Here is a 20,326-nt window from a genome sequence, read left to right as displayed (position 1 = left end):
AATTCCAGATGTTTATTGAATTCAAAATTCACCATCTGCGTGGTGGGATTCAAACTTGGGTCCACAGGGCATTACCCCGGGCTCTGGATTACTAGCCCATTGACAATAACAGCATGCCATCACTGTCCCCCTGCAATGGCTTCTCCTTTCACTCCTGAATTATTACCTTTGATGTTCACTTAGGGCATATCCCTGGACTCCTTCTATTTCTCATTCGCATACTCTCCTTTGGTGACATCATTTATTCATGGATGTGGCTATCGCTGGATAGGCCAGCAATATTGCCCATCCCTAATTGCCCTTGAGAAGGTGTCTGTAAGCTGCCTTTTTGAACTGCTGCAGTTCATATGGTGTTGGTACACCTCCAGTGCTGTTAGGGAGGGAGTTCCAGGATTTTGACCCAATGACAGTGAAGGAATAGCGGTATATTTCCGTCAGGATAGTGCGTGGCTTGGAGGGGAACTTCCAGATGGTGATGTCCCCATGCCTCTGCTGCTGTTCCAGATGGAAGTGGTCATGGGATTGGGAAGGTGCTGTCTATGGAGCCTCGGTGAGTTCCCCTGCAGTGTATCTTGTAGATAGTATACACTGCTGCCACTGTGCGCCAGTGATTGAGAGAGTGAATGTTTATAGATGGGATGGCAATCAAGTGGGCTTCTTGTCCTGGATGATGCCAAGCTTCTTGAGTGTTGTTGGAACTAAACTCATTTAGGCTAGTGGATAGTATTCCATCACATTCCTGACTTGTGAAGTGTACATGGCTGACCGGCTTTGGCGAGTCACATAGGTGAGTTACTTATATTAGCATAGGATTTTCACATGTACATTGATGATATTCAGCACTAGTGCATTGTCACCTTTCTAAACCCCTCAATGCTCTCTAAATTGTTGGACTGCTTATCCAACATCCAGCATTAGATGAGCAGAAATTTATTCTAACTAAATATTGGAAAGAGGGAAGGTGGCACGGTGGCACAATGGTTAGCATTGACATGGCACTCGGGTTTAATTCCGGCCTTGGGTCACTGTCTGTGTGGAGTTTGCACGTTCTCCCTGTGTCTGCATGGGTTTCCTCCGGGTGCTCCAGCTTCCTCCCATATTCCAAAGATGTGCACGTTAGGTAGATTGGCTATGCAAAATTGTCCCTTAGTGTTGGGGGAATTAGCAGGGTAAATACGTGGGGTTAGGGGGAGAGGATCTGGGTGGGATTGTTGTTGGTGCAGGCTCGATGGACCAAATGGCCTCCTTCTGCACTGTAGAGATTCTATGATTATATTGTCTTCAGCCCTAGCCTCAAACATTGTTCCCTCACCACCAACTTTATCCCTCACCCTGTAAGCTGGCTGAGGCTGCACCAGACTGTTGGCAACCTCAGTGAGGTAGTTTAGTGAGCACCCTCACTAAAATCACTTATTTCACCTCCATAACACTACCCATCTCTGTCCCTTTCTTATTTTGCCTGCTGCTGAGCTTTGTTACCTTTAGACTTGACTATACCATCAAGCTACTGGCTGGCCTCCCACATTCTAGCCTTCGTAAACTTGAAGTCATCTAAAACTCTGATGCCCAGGCATGTCCTAGTTGCACCAAGTCACTTTCGCCATCATCATCCCTGAGCTTACTGGTGTCCTTTGCACCAGCTTAAGCAGCACCTTGATTTTAAAATTCTCACCCTTCTTTACAAATCCCTCCCTGTTCACATCTTTCCCTATTTCTGTCACCCAGTCCTACAACTCCTCAAAATATTTGTACTCCAGTAATTCCAGCCTCTTGTGCATTCCTGATTTAAATTGCTGCAATGTTGGTGGCTGCACCTTCAGCTGCCAAGGCCCAAGGGCTCCAGCATTTACTTGCTAACTCTCACTGTCTCTCTACCTTGCTTCCCTCCTTTATGATGCTGTTTAAAGCTTACCTCTTGATCAATTGATCATCTGCCCTAACATCTCCTTATGTGGCTCAATGTGAAATGATTTTTTATATATTCATTCGTGCCCATCCCTAGCTGCCCTTGAGAAGGTGGTGAGCTGCCTCCTTGAATCACTGCAGTCCATGTGCTGTGGGTTGACCCACAATGCTGTTCGGAAGGGAATTCCAGGATTTTGACCTAGCAACTGCGAAGGAACGGCGATATATTTCCAAGTCAGGATGGTGAATGGCTTGGAGGGGAACTTGCAGGTGATGGTGTTCTCATGTATCTGCTGCCCTTGTCCTTCTAGATGGAAGTGTGTGTGGGTTTGGAAGGTGCTGTCTAAGGATCTTTGGTGAATTGCTGCAGTGCATCTTGTAGATAGTACACATTGCTGCTACTGAGTGTCAGTGGTGGAGGGACTGGATATTTGTAGATGTGGTGCCAATCAAGTGGGTACTTCGTCCTGGATAGCGTCAAGCTTCTTGAGTGTTGTTGGAGCTGCATCCATCCATCACACTCCTGACTTGTGCCTTGTAGATGATGGATAGGCTTTGGGGAGCGAGGAGGTGAGTTACTCACCACAGTATTCCTAGCCTCTGACCTGTTCTTGTAGTGTTAATGTGGTGAGTCCAGTTGAGTTTCTGGTCAATGGTAACCTCAAAAATGTTGACAGTGAGGGATTCAGTGATGGTAACACCACTGAATGTCAAGGATGGTGGTTAGAGTATTGCTTATTGGTGATGGTCATTGTCTGGCATTTGTGTGGCGCGAATGTTACTTGCCACTTGTCAGCCCAAGCCTGGATATTGTCCAGATCTTGTTGCATTTGAACATGGACTGCTTCAGTATCTGAGGAGCCGTGAATGGTGCTGAACATTGCGCAATCATTAGCGAACAACCCCACTTCTGACCTTATGATGGAGGGAAAGTCATTGTTGAAGCAGCTGAAAATTATTGGGCCTAGGACACTACGCTGAGGGACTCCTGCAGAGATGTCCTGGAGCTGAGATGTTGATCTTCCGCAACCACAACCATCTTCCCATGTACCAGGTATGACTCCAACCAGCAGAGAGTTTGCCCCCTGATACCCATTGATTCCAGTTTTGCTAGGGCTCCTTGATGCCACACTCGGTCGAGTGTGGCCTTGATGTCAAGGGCTGACATTCTCATCTCACCTCTGGAATTCAGCTCTTTTGTCCATTTTTGAACCAAGGCATTAAATTTCTTTAATAATGCTGTTGTGAAGTGCCTTGAGACATTTTGCTAGGTTCCAGACACTGTCAAAGTGCCAGCTAATATTGCCTTTGATCAATATCTCCCTTGGAATAATTTATTGAGGTGATGTTGCTGCATTATAACATCTGATAGTGGAAGACACTTACTAGTCACTCTATTTTGTTATGTGACCTGAGGGTGGTGGATCTATCACCCAAAGTTGAGGTTCTGCTTACTCAACCTCAAACAAGCCAATATAAGCTGATGATAAGAGGGATAAGTAAAAGTTTACATGGTGCTTTAGTGGTAAAACTTCAACCATTTTGTCAGTTAATTCCAGCAATATCGCTTACATTTTTTGAGAACGTATTCTTTCATGGAACATGGGCATCGCTGGCAAGTCCAGCATTTGTTGTCCATCGCTAACTGCCCTTGAAATGTTGGTGGCAAGCCATCTTCTGCTGCATCATCGCAAGCCATCATCGCTGCAGTCTGTCCAGTATAGGTACACTTACAGTGCTGTTAAGAAAGGAGTTCGAGTATTTTGACCCAGTGACAGTGAAGGAACAGTGATGTAGTTCTAAGTCAGGGTGGTGTGTGGAGTGGAGGGGAACTTGCAGGTGGTGGCGTTACCTTGCACCTTTCTTCTAGGTGGTGGAGATTGAGAGTTTGGAGGCTGTTTTCAAAGAAGGCTTGATGAGCTGTTGTAGAGGGTGTACACAGCTGCCACTCAAGCTTCATCCTGGATGGTGTCAAGCTTCTTAAGTATTGTTGGAGCTGAGCTCATCTAGGCTAAGAAGGGGTATTCCATCACACTCCTGACTTGTGCCTTGTAGATGGTGGATAAGGTTTGGGGAGCCAGGAGGTGAGTTACTCGCTGCAGAAATCTTAGCCTCCAACCCACCCTTGTAGCCACAATATTAATATGGCTATTCCATTTCAGTTTCTGGTCAATGGTAATCCCCAAACTCCCAAACCTTGGCAGTTGCCAACGCAAGCCTAAGCTTTGTGGATTTTGGGAGGGATGTCTCTAACATGTGCAGAGAATGGGGAAGCAATTCTATCTGTGTGGAATCCTCAGGAGCTTGGTTGGATACTCTGAAACATGATTATAGGTTTCGATAACTCTGCTGGTTGACCAAAAAACAAATTCTGTTTGAAACTCCTAGTTCATATATTTAAAACTATATATTTATTTAGATTTCTTCATAATATGCAAAGGTATCAATTTATAAGATGCAACATATAAAATAGTAAGACAGAAAAAAATCCACTCAACATATACTTTTAAAGAGTCTTTACCTTCACAATGTCTCAAGTTTGAATTTGAGGGCAATCTCTTTTTGACATGAAGTTTGAACAGATACTTTTGGATACAGGTATGAGTTTTTAATTGGGAGACAAGCTCCAGTGATGGACAGTTACACCTTTTCCCTTTCAGATCCCAGCCTTTACTTCTTTTTCTTATGAGTCTTTACATCCCAAATTGCACAGTTAAGCACGACAATTTCTTTAGTGCAATTATGTAAGTGCAACATGTTGATGTTTTATGTTTGTGGTATGGAGTGATACAATATATATATATATATTAGAATACTGGGCTTCACTGAATGGCTGTGGTTCTGAAGGGATGGATCCAGAGAATGGCAATGTGAGCTTACTGGTATAAACTACAGACTGGATTTTGCTTCCGTGGTGATATTGGAGTTGAATACCATAAGTGCTGACGATTAATTACAATACACTACAGTGGGCATAACAGTGGATAGGAGTGGTGTGGCCAATGTCTAAGACACATCTAAGGTGCTGTGGCTCCATAGGAAAGACAACAAAGGGTTATTTTTTAGAGATATATGCAAGCTCCATTCTGTCAACATGGAGATGGGTCACATTCTGTACAGACAGATTATCAGATCAAGTTTAACTTGAAGTTTGCACCGAATTCAGGGCATAAATAAATAAATAATATAGACATGGGATAATCGCTTGAAATGTATGCAATCACTGGCCACATTTCATGATCATAATCCATGGTTCATGCAAAAGATCAATAAATATTAATATTAAAATAACATCAGTTGGGGGAAATCAGTGCATGCCTGTCTGTCAAATCACTTGTTTTATTATTTCATTTGAGGCTACCGGTTGCAAACAATCTCGTAACAAAAATTTGTAAAAGTGTTTACCTTCAGGCAACTCTAATAAATGATTGAATTGCTTACTGATGCCAAGCCCTCCAGTGCTATACTGTTACGGTGTGAATGACTGCAAAGCTCGCAATGGCCTTAATTTATTGATGTTACTGAGAAGGGAGCAATGTTAAGTAGTCATTCAGCATTTTGGTTGAGGGTCTCTGTGGGGCAGTTCCAAAGTTCCAGGACTTTATGACACAATGGAAGTCACTTGAAGGTTGGAATCATCTGGAATTTCTGGACCATGATTAAACATGTGCGCTGAAGATGTGGTTATACTATGGCACATGTTTTCAAATAAATCCAATGGTTTGGGAATGGCCACGTTGTGGTTATTGTGCTGGTAATCCAGAAGACATGGGTAATGACCCAGTGACATGAGTTCAAATCCCAGCACAACATGGAGAATTTATATCCAGTTATTTTTTTAAAAACTGGAACCAAGGAAGTTTGTATTAGTAATGGTGATGATATGAAAACCCCTTTCGTTCACTAATGCTCTTTAGAGAAGAAAATCTGTTCTTAAGCCGTTTGGTCTGTATTTGACTCCAGGCTCACTGCAATGAAATAGCAAACCATTCAGTTAAGTAGAATCATGGAATCCCTAGAGTGCAGAAGGAGGCCATTTGACCCATTGAGCCTGCACTGACAACAATCCCATCCAGGCCCTATCCCCAAAATCTCACGTATTCCCTCGGCTAGCCCTCACCCCCCGACATTAAGGAGCAATTTAGCATGGCCAATCAACCTAACCAGCACATCTTTGGACCGTGGAAGGAAAATCACGTAGACGCTGGGAGAATGTGCAAACTCCAGACAGTCATTGACCCAAGGCTGGAATTGAACCTGGGTCCCTGGCACTGTGAGGCAGCAGTGCTAACCACTGTACCACAGTGCTGCCCTTAAGTGTTGGGCAATAAATTCTGGCTCTTCCGGTGATGCCCACATTCTGTGAATGAATATATAAAAAGTAATCAAAACACCATATACACACACAAGAAACATTTTGATTAAAACTGCAATGTCCTCTGTCAGCAGACAGTGCGGCAACATGAGTCATAACAGCACCATCCCTGTTGTTTCTCCAGCCAGTGCACATTACTGAATCTGATATCCGTGTATGTGTTGGTTTGCAATTGTGCCACAGCTTCAAAGCAAACCATTCTCTTAATGTTAATAATTATAGAGCTTCAAGGATAAGACAGAACAAAGTACATTGTGAACTTAGGGTTCATGTGACAGAGTAAAACCGTCGATAGTGAAAATGCAACTCGTTTTACAATGCTCCCAACTAAATAAGATTTAGCTGCTGACCTGACAGTCACGTGCTTTCCTTTTCCCTCTCTCTGCTCTCAAGGGGGTTGTAAGCACTACATTCTTTACATACCCAGGTCCTCCTTTCACAAGTCCATCTAGCCACATTATCTTTCCCTGCCTCCTGGTTTATTACCATAAATGTTTCCAGATCGCTAACAATGGCAGTTTCATGTTCACCATCATACATAAATAAAAAACATTTACATTTATATAGCACCTTTCATGACCGTCAACATTTTGCACCCCACAAAATACTTTTTACATGTATTCATTATTGCAATGTAGGAAATGCAGAAGTTAGATAGAGCGCAGCAAGATTTCACAATTTAGTAACAACCACATCATGTTTTATGGTTTTGATTGAAGAATGAATATTGCGCAGGTTTAAGTACCCTGATCTTTGAAACGCTGCCATAGAATCCTTTATGTCCCTCAGAATGGGCAAATGGGGCCTAGGCTTAAGATTTCATCATAAAGATGGCACAGTGCAGCACTGCACTGGACCGTCAGCTCAGCACTGCACTGGACAGTCATCTTAGATTGGTTGTGCTGAAATTATCGAGTCACATTTAATAGCGATTATCTGAGTCAAGTTCTGTTCTTAATGCTTGGAATCACTTTGTAAAACTGTGTCCACTTACAATAAGGCCCATTGATTTATGGGACTGAGTCAAGTCCCATTCTGATACTGTGATTGCTTTAACTGGCACTTTGTACATTAGGTGATATAATTTTGTCTATTATTTCAAGCAAACCACACATGAATGCCTCAATCATTCACAACACTTCTCCATTTCCTTGTGATAGTTCAACAAATATTACAGCAGTTATTCTTCTTGTCTGAACACTTTCCAGCCTATGGTTGCAGCATCATAACTCTCATTCTTGCAGCGATGGTAGGTGTTCTGTCCATCACGCAGTCTGTCCAGTGCTGATATATGTTGTGCCCATGTCCCTTTGTTATATTTTACCCAGATCCTCGATTGTCTATCCACTGATGAATAGACTCTGTCCATATCATTGCGTGTCCAATGATGATGTCCTGTAATCTCATGTCTCTGCTGGTCCGACAATAATGCAAACTGCAATAAATGTTCCCACTTTTCAGTGGTATCATGTCGTTGGTGTTGCGGTGTAAAGACACGGATTTGGAAACCTGACTGATCTGGAGATAACCCAAACAAGTGTCCTAAATACTGTGTTGAGTCTGCAGGTTGTGCTTGGTAATAATGCCAGGTTACAATGAGAAACATTTCAACAGACATAGGAAAATGAGAGCCATACTGAATTTGGTATGAATATTATTCATTTTTAGCCACTCTGATACAGGTGGCTTTGTGCAGTACTTGCCCTCTTAGTTCTTATTGGTTTACTGGTGTGCTATCTCTTAATGTTGGAAACACCAAGCAAGTCCTCTTCATGTTAAGTTATTCCAAAATGTGTAATTGACAACGATTATGAGATTGACTTACAACGTTGGTTGTTAGACCTTGTTATATTCTTTTAGATTAATGCCATTCTCAAAAACATCTTTTTCGATCAAATTCCGCCTTGCCTTTGACATGCTCACCTCTTGCTTTTCAGACTTCTTGCTGCAACATCGAAAGCATCGTTTGAAAATGAGGTAAAGTATCTCCGAAATGTTGAGGACAGTGCAAAGAGCTGACCCTCCAACCATGAAGTATGTGAAGATCTTTTTCTCGGTTGGCTTGGCAATGAAACAATCAACTACATTTGGACAAGGGAACATGGAACACTTGACAAGCCGAGGCAAATCAAAGCGATTATAAATACTATGGAGTGCGTATAAGAACCCGATTTCAAAGCCAGTTTTAAATATCAGACTGATCAGATAGGTCCACCAGAGCCCGCCATGCTTCTTCCCTGTGTTTTTGTACAGTTTTGAACAATTCTCTCCATACTTCAATTGGTGCTTCTTCTCCCTCTCTTTTCGGTAGGCCACATGCAAGACGACCAGCAGTGAAGGTGTGGTGATGCAGATCAGTTGCAGAGCCCATAGCCTAATGTGGGAGATGGGGAAGTAATGGTCGTAGCAAGTGTTTGGGCAGCCGGGTTGAAGGGTGTTGCAGACAAAGTCGCTCTGCTCATCACCCCACACACTCTCCGCCGCCACCACGTAGACCAGCACTCTGAAGATGAAGACCACAGAGAGCCAGATCCGTCCAAATCCGGTTGAATACTTATTCACCCCGCTCAGCACACCTTGCAGCGTCCCCCAGTCCATTGCGCCTGGAATTTGTCAACTCGCCAATCTAAAACAAACAAAAGACAGACCCAAAAGATGTAACAACTGCTCTTCATCTCGATTAACCAGTAAGCAGGATTGATGAAATGTTAATACTGGTGAACAGAATGGGTGGCGCAGTGAAACCCCAAACACAGGGTGGGGACAGTGGGCTGGATTATCCAACCTCGTCCGTGGCTGGGATTCTCCAGTCCCGCTGCAGTGAACGGAGATTGGGTTGAGCGCCAAATTCTCCATCCTGGCTGGCAGCGGTGTGGGGACGTGGACGGCTGGAGAATTCCAGCTATTATTAACTGAACTTTGTGCCAAGTAAAAAAAAACGAAGGGTGGGATTTTCCAGCCAAACTTGTCCCAAGATCGGAAAATCCCACCCGTGGCCAATGGACCCTTGTGTGGTCCATGTCCCACCTGCTACAATTCCCGTGGCAGGCAGGATGGCAAAATTCCACCCTAACTGTTAGATCGACTGCCCACGTTATACCTGCCCAATTTTACTTTGCATTGGAGCCAATCACAGCGGGTGATACAGGAACAGGCGACTGATCCAATCATATCAGTTTCTCACTGGGTGAGGTCAGTTCAGGCTTCCTTCAGAAAAGGCCCTTCACCTCTGTGGCTTAGGTTAGAGTCCAACCCAACGCAATGAGATTAGAATCTTCACCAGGATCCCGAGGAAAATCAGACACCTCAGTAAAAACCTTTCTCCGCATTCAGCATCTACTAAGGAACTGTTGAGGGTTTGCAACAGATGAAAGGGGATCGCTAAACTCTAGTTTTGGTTGTTTTGTGTTGGAAAAGGTGTTGAAATATTGGAAAATACACAAAGAGTTTTAAAGTGTATTTGTTAGCGTCACAAGTAGGCTTAAATTAACGTTCCAGTAAGGTTACTGTGAAAATCCCCTAGTCGCCACACTCTGGCACCTGTTCGGATACACTGAGGGAGAATTTTGAATGGACAATGCACCTAACCAGCACATCTTTCAGACTGAGGGGGGAAACTGGAGCATCCGGGCGAAACCCAGATAGACACGGGAGAACAGACACTGCCTCCTCACAGACAGTGACCCAAGCCGGGAATTGAACCCGGGTTCCTGGCACTGTAAGTCAGCGGTGCTAACCACTGTGCTGCCCATACTTCCGAAAGAGGAAGTACACAATGAGGAAATACAGAAAGAGGAAAGACTTTGATCCAGGATTTAAAAATTAACATTATAAGCTTGGGTTAAAGGAGCTGGATTTCTTCTCGATGAAGAGAGAGAGTTAAGTACTGACATGAGTCAAACATGTAGAATTAAGAAATATATGAATGACGTAATGCAAGTAGTTCTTTAGCATTTGCAAAAAAATGAGATTTGCACTTTTCTTGATAACATTATATGATAATAAGTCACACTCAGATAACCATCACAGCTGATAAAGGATTCTTGGTGTGTTGGGGTTTGAGTGGGCTGATTTTGAGACAACATTTTAACCGTTAAAAATGCTGCTACTCAAACTTCAATCAGTACAAATTAATTTTAACAAGAAATGCATCTTACATTTTAATGGGGAACAGGGGAGTGTGGCAAAGGAAGGAACCAGCAAGAAGTGGAGAGTGTCAGTGAAGAGAGGTGATGTGTGGAGAGAGGACAAACAGCAGTAAGCAAGTCAACTGTTTTTGTTTTCAAGGTGAGATCACCAAAGCCTCAAAGCATTTTGTGCCAACCTTTCGCTTTCCCTGTTTGTGAATATCAATGTTCTCTCTTTGTTGTGGAATCGGGTTCAGAGGGTGGTGGGGTGGGGCAGAGGGGATGGGGGGGGGAGTGGGGAGGGGGGAGTGTTTCAAAGCCCAAAGCATTACAAAAGGGCTGAAGAAATATATCTGAGGTTGCTGACCACATTGCATTTGGGAGCACAGTAAAGAGTAATGATGGGGGCAGGAAGTTACAAAGGAACATTGCTAGATTAAGAGAGTGGGTGAAACTGTGCCAGAGGGAAGTTAATATGAGCAATTGCGATGTCTTCCATTTTCAGATCTACCACTGTAGATTAGGTTATTTTCTCAACAATGGGAAAGAGGAACCGTGCAGGAGAAGAGATTGAGAAATCCAAATGCCGACACCATTAAACTTTGTGGACAGGCACAAAAAGGTAATTGAAAAGGCAATGGGACATTAACCTTTATCTGAAGAGAGCTGGAATTTAAAAGAGAGTGTAATTTTTAATGTTCTGGTTAAATCCCATTTAGAGCAGTGCAATTAGTTCTGGGTTGTGCAATCAGGAAGGATGTATTGGATGAAAAAAGCATTAAATTATAAGGACAAGTCACAAAGAGAAGCTTTCTATTCCCCTGAATACAGAAGATTAAGGAGTGGAATGATTGAGGTGCTGCAAGAAGATTCAAGGAATTGATCTGTGACACACCTTGGGATGTTTTAGTGTGTTAAAGGCACTCATTAAGTTGCTGTTGTTTGGGGGATTGGCGTGTTGCATTGGTAATGTTCTGGGAACCTGGGTTCCATCCCCACCACGGCAGATGATGGAATTTGAATTTGATTTTTTAAAAAACTGGAATTAAAAGTCTATTAAATAAAAAGCATCTGGTTCACTACTCCCTTTTGGAGATAAAGAAACCTGTCTTTTTTGACCACTCTTTAATGCCCTGTGAACAAGCCACTCAGTTGTATCAGATGAAACCGGACAGAATAATTTATTCCTTATGATGGGGGAGACAGGCACATGGGGCAGTGTTAAACATAGCGCTAGGGGCTCAGGTATGGGAATCTGGAACCCTTTCCCCCAGGAATGAGGCTTGGTCAATGAAAAATTTCAAAACTGAAACCATTTTTGGCAAGAGTATTGACAGGATTATGAAACTAAGATGGAAAGCTGCTAAAATACCAATGAGGCACAATCTGACCAGAACAGGTTTGAGGGGCTGATTGGTCTGCTCTGGTTCCTATGTTCTGAAAAGAAATCAACAAACTGCTGGTGTTTTGGTGATGAATGTAAACAAGGTTGGTCGGGCCTTTAAAAGTCAATAAACCCATCGGGTGGTGAATGGAATGAAACTTGCATGCACCTCTTTCTAAAGCTATTTGCTTTGTGCTCTTAAACATACACCTACCAGACAACCATTGTCCTCAAGGATAAATGGTGATGACGTACACTGAAACTCTAAGGTTTTTGTAAAGTGATAAGACATGAACTGTGCCTTCGCTAACCAGCATCTTCATGTACATGGAAGATATATTTCATTCCATTTTAGGTTCAATTTGCTCTGGTTAAGATGCTAAACAGTCTCTGCTGCTTATAGTGGCCTAGGCAGATTGGTGCCAATGTATATTACCCACTAGGGTAATCTGATGGAATTCTAGAAGGTAGATTCAAGATAAGTGGCAGTAGGTGCAGAGAGGACTTGAGGAAGAACTTCTTTTACGCAAAGGGTGGCGGATGTTTGGAATTCGCTGCCCGAGTTGGTGGTGGAAGCAGAGACCCTAAACTCTTTTGAAAAACACCTGGATCTGCACCTTAAGTGCTGTAAGCTACAGGGCTATGGGCCGGGTGCAGGAAGGTGGGATTAGAAAGGGCACCTGGGTGCCCTTGGGCTGGCATGGTCAAGATGGGCAAAATGGCCTCCGACTCTGCTGTAGCTTTTCCATGGTTCTATGGTTGAAACTCTGAAGATGGCCTGGTAACATGTTGGGGGAACCATGCTATCTAATAACACTTTTCATTGCAGGGAGTACTAACCAGTGTCACCATCACAGCGAGCAAATGGGTCCGAGTCCATTTCCATCTTAGTTTCATAATCCTATCAATACTCTTGCCAAAAAAGGTTTCAGTTTTGAAATTTTTCATTGACCGAGCCTCATTCCTGGGGGAAAGGGTTCCAAATTCCTATACCCGAGCCCCTAGCTCTATGTTTAACACTGTGCCCCATGTGCCTGTCTCCCCATCATAAGGAATGAATTATTCTGTCCGGTTTCATCTGATACAACTGAATGGCTTGTTCACAGGGCATTAAAGGGCAATTGGAAGAGTTATAGAGAATGGGGTAGGCGTAACTAAATGCAACAGGAATTACAGATAATTGCACAGCCTGCTTGATTGATGCCCTTCCCACAAACATTCAATCTCTCCACCACGGATGCACAGTGTCAGCAGTGTGTACCATCTACAAGATGCACTGCAGGAACTCACCAATGCTCCTTAGGCAGCAACTTCCAAACCCATGACCACTACTAGAAGGACAAGTGCAGCAGATACCCGGAAACACCATGACCTGGATGTTCCCGTCCAAATCACTCACCATCCTGACTTGGAAATATGTCACCATTCCCTTACTGTTGCTGGGTCAAAATCCTGGAACTCCCTCCCTAACAGCACTGTGGGTTTACCTACACCTTAGGGACTGCAGCAGGTCAAGAAGGCAGCTTACCACCACCTTCTCAAGGGAAACTAGGGGTGGGCAATAAATGCTGGCTAGCCAGCGATGCCCACATCCTGTATATTAATGAAAAAACCATTTCTTGTCCTCAAGGATAAATGGTGATGACGTACACTGAAACTCTAAGGTTTTTGTAAAGTGACAAGACATGAGCTATGCCTTCGCTAACCAGCATCTTCATGTACATGGAAGATATATTTCATTCCATTTTAGGTTCAATTTGCTCTGGTTAAGATTCTAAACAGTCTCTGCTATTTATAGTGGGCTAGGCAGATTGGTGCCAATGTATATTACCCACGAGGGTAATCTGATGGAATTCTAGAAGGTAGATTCAAGATAAGTGGCATTAGGTGCAGAGAGGACTTGAGGAAGAACTTCTTTTATGCAAAGGGTGGCGGGTGTTTGGAATTCGCTGCCCGAGTTGGTGGTGGAGGCAGAGACCCTAAACTCTTTTGAAAAACACCTGGATCTGCACCTTAATTAGTTGGCATGCCCAGTGTGGTTTAAGTACTGCAATCTAATTGACATCAATGGTAAGCGAGATGGGCCAGCACCCTTTGCCCGATATAGGAGCTGGGTAGGATTCGTGGAGACACTGGCAATTGTGGGGACCATAGATCTTAAACAGTGAAATTAAGATCAAAATGAACTCTCAATGAACACTGAGAGATCGATCTTGAGCGGGAAAGAGAGAGAGACAATCAAAAGGGAGATATATCCACACCAAATACCTTTCAGCAAGAGGGTTTTGAATGGCAACATATTGAATGTTATTGAGAAAATCTACAGCTGCGTTCAAGCCTCCCAACCTGCCCCCCGCCCCCCCCAACTCAGCTAATTTTCTGGTTTAACAAAAGCCCTGTATTCCAGGCCAATGTTAAATTACAGCCTCTCAATTGATCGCTGATTCAGAGTGGATGCACTCAGAGTCTGTATCAGTGAGCATTAAAAGCAGCACCGACAGAGGCCTCCGACCAAACTGTACAGTCTTGATGGTGTGCAGTTGCCAAAGGAGAGGTAGAGGAAAAATACTTTCAAAATGGTTCACTGAAGCTCCATCAATTAAGGGGTAATGCCGAGTATTTGGTCGCATTTTAGTTGGTTCAAAGCTATGTGGAAAATGGTGCTACCATGTTGGTGATCAGTGTGTCTCTAGTTTGTAAGAAGTCTCACAACACCAGGTTAAAGTCCAACAGGTTTATTTGGTAGCAAAAGCCACTAGCTTTCGGAGTGTTGCCCTTTCGTCAGGTGAGTCAGGTCACTCACCTGACGAAGGGGCAGTGCTCCAAAAGCTAGTGGCTTTTGCTACCAAATAAACCTGTTGGACTTTAACCTGGTGTTGTGAGACTTCTTACTGTGTTTACCCCAGTCCAACGCCAGCATCTCCACATCATCTCTAGTTTGAAGCAGACTGCTGCAGAGCTTTCCCTTAAAGTGCTTTTTTAAAAAGTTTATTTTAAGCTAAGATACAATTAAACAATCAATAATAACAGCAATTATCATCGTTAACCCCATCAGATATATATATAGAATCATAGAATCCTTACAGTGCAGAAAGAGGCCTTTCAGCCCATCGAGAATGTATCGACAACAATCCCACCCAGGCCCTATCGTATAACCCCACGTATTTACCCTGTTAAACTCCCTATCGCTTCTCGGCCTTTTGGCTAAGATCAAGTGTATGGTCGGCACCCCATTGTCGGCCGCACTTGGTCGAGGTCATTGGGTTACGCTGAGGTTTCATATGAAGCAACTTTTAAAAGCGGCATCTCGGCCTTTTGGCTAAGATGCAGATGAGCTCAAGTCTTGGAGGAGGAACCTCCCCCTTCTCCAATCAGCTTGGCTCGTGTAGATCAGGCCCAGGACAGGGTGGTTTGGTCGCTCGCCCTGTCTTGTCAGCCTGGATCTGAAATGTCTCAACTTGTTGAGACTCTGAATTGGATTTGATTTGATTGAATTGGAAAAGTAAAAAAAAACTCCCTGACACTAAGAGGCAATATAAAAATAACAATTTGAATTGGTGGGCTTGCAGTTTGGGGAATTCCTTACAAACATGCACATTTACATGTCAATTGGTTAACATGAGCCCAGTATACCACAGAGGGATGGTGAGCTGGAGTTTTATGTTCCTATCTATCGCAGTCAATCCCTGACCCAGCTTCAAGAGACGAGGCAGTTCCTATGAGGTTAACAAGCCAGTCAGTTGGATTGATTTATGGAGCAAATCTGCTTAAAAATTTATTTGATGGTTCTTTAGGAATCCACTCAACTGCAGATTAACTTCTGTGACCGAACCTGTCTTTAATTAGCACTCCACATCCCTCCAGCGAATGTTGTGTTTTTTTTGTTTAATAAAGGAGTTAAAAGCCTTCATGCGCTTAATGTTTCTTTGTGGCTCAGGAGGTACCTTACTCTCGCTTAATTGTGTGTGCACTTCCAGGTGTGCAGGCTTCAGTCAGGCGAACAGTCCAGTTTTTGGACTAGATGTTTCTTAAAGTGCCGCTCAGGCGCCGCGAGTCGCGGAAGATGTGAATCTTCCCTGTCCCACTTACTTCTGTAACGCATCATGTGAAGATATGCGTAATGGAGTTTAAAAGAGTCTACAGCAGCTAAAACAAAGATCGGGGCTCGAAAGACAGGCTCATCCCTTCTATCCTGTTCTTCGGCTGATTTGGATAGAGGGGAAAAAAAGGTGGAAACGCAAAAGTACACACCAGAAAGTCTGCTCAGAAAAACTTACCAGAGAATTCAGCAGCTCCCCCCGTTCACGACCTCACCCAGCCACGGGATTAGTTGAAAAGTGAAGTGATCTCCGCACAACTGACAATCTTTTGGCTGAGTTTCAGCCCTGCTCATGTCACTACCCCGCATTGTTCCATGGGTGTGTCCTATACGTGTTAGGGCAAAGGAGAAGGGATGTTTTCTGTTACGCTACACATCTACACGCAAGGTGTCATCAGCATGAGACGCTTCCCTGGGGTTTAAACTCCAGAGCACTTAAAAAGGCTTTTCTGTTTTATTTGGAAAGCAGCCATATGCCTGTGGCTTTTAAGTGTCGAAGACTTAACTCCTATTTTGTTACACAATTACAGAAGTCTTCAGTGGCAAGGCTGAAAACTTCTGATTTACTGGGGCTGTGTAGTTTTTATTCATTTATGGGATGTCGATGCCGCTGGCCAGGCCAGTATTTATTGCCCATTACTAGTTGCCCTTGGTCTTAGAACCTTAGAAACCCTACAGCACAGAAAGAGGCCATTCGGCCCATCGAGTCTGCACTGACCCAATCCCACCCAGGCCCTACTCCCATATCCCTAGATATTTACCCACTAATCCCTCTAACCTCCGCATCCCAGGACACTAAGGGCAATTTTTTAGCATAGCCAATCAACCTAACCTGCACATCTTTGGACTGTGGGAGGAAACCGGAGCACCCGGAGGAAACCCACGCAGACACGGGGAGAACGTGCAAACTCCACACAGACAGTGACCCAAGCCGGGAATCGAACCCAGGTCCCTGGAGCTGTGAAGCAGCAGTGCTAACCACTGTGCTACCGTGCCGCCCACTTGGTGGTGATGAGCTGCGGTTACTGATGTGTAGGTACACCCTCAGTGCTGTTAGAGAGCGATGGTGATAGTGAAGGCATTGCCGGTGCCTCGTTCGATGTCCGGTGGTCTGTCTGGTTTCATCTGATACAAAACTGAGTGGCTTGTTCACAGGGCGGGAGGGAGGGGCGGGAGAGAGGGAGGGGGTGAGAGGAGGAGGGGGTGAGAGGGGGAGGGGGTAAGAGGGGGAGGGAGGTGCTGGCAGGATCTTCTGGTCCTGCCAAAGCCTACGGGCTTTTTGTATGCCCCATCACTGAGGAACCTGCCCTGAGGCGTCAACTTCAGCGGAACCAGAAGATCTGCTCGCTGTACAGGGCTGGAAAATCCCACCCATGAACTTTACTTCTCTCTCCACTGATGCTGCCTTGCCTGCTGAGCGTTTCCAAAATTTTGTGCGGGTTAGGTTGATTGGCCATGCTAAAATCGCCCCTTAGTGTCCTGGGATGCGTAGATTAGAGGGATTAGTGGGTAAAATATGTAGGGATATGGGGGTAGGGCCTGGGTGGGATTGTGGTCAGTGCAGACTCAATGGGCCGAATGGCCTCTTTCTGTACTGTAGGGTTTCTATGATTTCTATATTTCAGATTTCCGGCAGCTGCAGTATTTTGCTTTCCTATTAGTGGTCAACAAACCATATTTTGACAAGTAGAATCAGAAAAGGTTAAACTGTGGGACCAGAGGATTGCGTCAATGTTCATGTGTCAAATAGTGGAGTTAAGTAAGGAGCAGCAACCACAGACCAGCAGGAGTTTGCTTGCATCCTTCAGTCTGACCTACCGAGCCTCAGCAATCTGGTCTATATGGGGCAATTGACTGACAGGGTCCACTGATGACAATTCTATTAGGTTATGAAATTCACAATGTGTGCCTGCATGCTCCTGATCGCAAAGTCCTTGAGGAAGTCACAGAAGCAGAAGAGAACAGGGAAATAAAAATTCCCTGATAAATGTTCCGGGTGACTCAGAAATATTAATCTCGTTTCTGAATCAGTAGGTTGCAGGTTCAAGGATCACGTCAGAGACTTAAACATATTCTGGGTTCACATTTGAGTGCGGTACTGAGGGTGTGCTGCACTGTCAGGAGTGCTGTCTTTCCATTGCAAGCTAAATTGACACTGAAAACCTCTGACCGCTTCTGCGGTGGGAATGGACGGGATTGGAAAATCCCGCCCTGAGGCTCTCTGTGTTTGAGCAAGTGGTCGTTAAAGTACCACAATCCTATTCAAGGATGAACAGGCGAGTTCACCCAGTGCCCTGAATAGCATTCACCAACCCCTACAACCAACTCCGCCAATATAAAATTTCAAACTGTCATTTATCTCATTGCTGTTTGTGAAACTTGCTGGGTGCAAATCAGTTTCCGCATTCCAACGTACTTTGAAAGCACTTGATTCGCAGTGAAACATTATGGGATAAATGCAAGTCTTTTAGGAGTGTTGAATTCCGTGCTGCAGTACACTATTATTCCTGCTGGTGGTGGTGTTGTGTGCCCCTTTCCTAAAGCAGTTCTCCCAGGATCGTGGATGACTTGCTTCTTCTCTGCTTCAGTAGATTCAGAGATGGCTGATAATTCCAGTAAGACTCTGCTGCATGTGGGGCAGGCGATGCTTGAAGTTTTGGGTTGATGGTTTGTATGGAGGTTCTCGCGCTGACTCTGAAATCGTCTCTCGATGTGTTCCTGAGTGAGCTTTCTCCAATTTGGTCACACACAAACCAGGGTCTCCTATGAGTCGACGGGTACATTTGACCTCTCCAGGTATGCCATGCAGACATCTCTGAAGCATGGCCCGCTGTCCTCTTGCCAGTCTCCTGCCATGCACAAGTTCCAGTGGAGCAGTTTGGGAGGCAGTTGTCAAGCATATGGTGGCACAGTGGTTAGCATTATTGACTCGCAGTGCCAGGGACCCGGGTTCAATTTTGGCCCCTGTCTGTGTGGAGTTTGCACATTCTTCCTGCGTTTGTGTGGCTTTCCTTCAGGTGCTCCGGTTTCCTCCCACACTCCAAAGATGTGCAAGTTGGGTTGATTGGCCATGCTAAATTGCCCCTTAGTGTCAGGGGGATGAGCAGGGTAAATACGTGGGGTTATGAGGGTAGGGCTTGGGTGGGATTGTTGTCAGTGCAGGTTTGATGGGCCAAATGGCCTCCTTCTGCACTGTAGGGATTCTATGATTCTACTTATAAATGCAGAACAGAAAGGCCCATTTTCCCATCTACTTTTCAGAAGGAGTTGACAGTGAGTTAGAGATCAATTTCTGAGTGGATGCACACACAAACTTCACATTGTCGATAAAGGCCATGTAAAGCGGTTGTGCTGTTCCCTGCATTTCTCTTGAATTTGGTGTGCAGTGCAACTCACGTCTGTGTTACCTCGCAATGAACAAAAACCACACTGTGACTCTGGATGGAGTCTCTTGGCCACTGGGAGGAAGTGATTGAGGAGGATCCTGGCAATAATCTTTCTTGTGGTAGACAGCATGAAGGCTCTCCTTGAGATACCATAATTATACTTAAGTTTAATTATTAGTGTCACAAGGAGGCTTACATTAACACTGCAATGACGTTATTGTGAAAATCCCTTCTTGAGTATAGTCATGATGACAGTGTACGTGAGATCCCCAGGCATGCGTTCTTCTTCACAGATGAGGGAAAAGGTTGTGCAGTCATGCCAAGTGTGTGTCTCCACCATGTTTCAGATTTCCAGCATGGATTCCTTCTGGTCCATGTTGTTTAGCTGTCGGATGGCTCTTACAATCCCGCTTCCGATCGGTGCAGAGCTGAGATCAAGCCAGACGGGGTATTGAGGAATGGACTCGACTCCTTAATTAATAGTGTGACACCATTTCCCTTTTTACACCCTCCTCTGTCTTGCCTAAAGATCTGATATCCCAGAATGTAGAGTTGTCAGCCCTGCCCTTCCATCAGCCATGTTTCTGTGATGGCCACAATATCACACTTCCATGTCCTTAACTCATCAGTTTTACATATTACACTCCTAGCATTAAAGTAAAGACTATCCAGCCTCACCTTACTCTCTTGACACTCAACATAGCTGAACTCAGCCTGACTTGCTTCCTTTACTAAAGCATGATGTGTCGCTATTTTACTAATGCTCTGTGACCTCTCCCCCTGCCAAACTAGTTTAAACTCCTCCCAACACACTAGAAAACTTACCCGCAAGGATGTTGACTCCAATGTGGTTCAGGTGCAGACCATCCCGTTTGTACATGTTCCCCCCCGCTTCCCCAGAACTGTCCCAGTGATCCAGGAATCTAAGGCCCACCCTCCTGCACCAACTCTTGAGCCATGCATTCATCTGTCCTATTTTCCTATTTCTATACAGTTCTATATAAACAGGAGCTGGCCAAAGTTGACTGGGAACAGCATCTTGTGGGAAAA

At 44.5% G+C, this 20,326-nt stretch overlaps 1 protein-coding gene across 1 annotated transcript; it reads right to left on the bottom strand.

The window, feature by feature from the left end:
* Window positions 1-4,301: 4,301 nt before the first annotated feature.
* Window positions 4,302-16,230, bottom strand: LOC144509238 (gap junction beta-3 protein-like). Its single transcript, XM_078237793.1, has 2 exons — window positions 16,069-16,230; window positions 4,302-8,906 (listed from the first exon to the last, which is right to left on the bottom strand). The coding sequence occupies exon 2, from the start codon at window positions 8,876-8,878 to the stop codon at window positions 8,117-8,119; it is 762 nt and encodes a 253-aa protein (XP_078093919.1). The 5' UTR covers window positions 8,879-8,906; window positions 16,069-16,230; the 3' UTR covers window positions 4,302-8,116.
* Between the last annotated feature and the right edge of the window lie 4,096 nt (window positions 16,231-20,326).

The sequence above is a fragment of the Mustelus asterias genome, chromosome 21 (assembly GCF_964213995.1).
Source record: "Mustelus asterias chromosome 21, sMusAst1.hap1.1, whole genome shotgun sequence".
NCBI lineage: Eukaryota > Metazoa > Chordata > Chondrichthyes > Carcharhiniformes > Triakidae > Mustelus > Mustelus asterias.
This window is presented reverse-complemented; position numbering and strand designations above follow the sequence as displayed.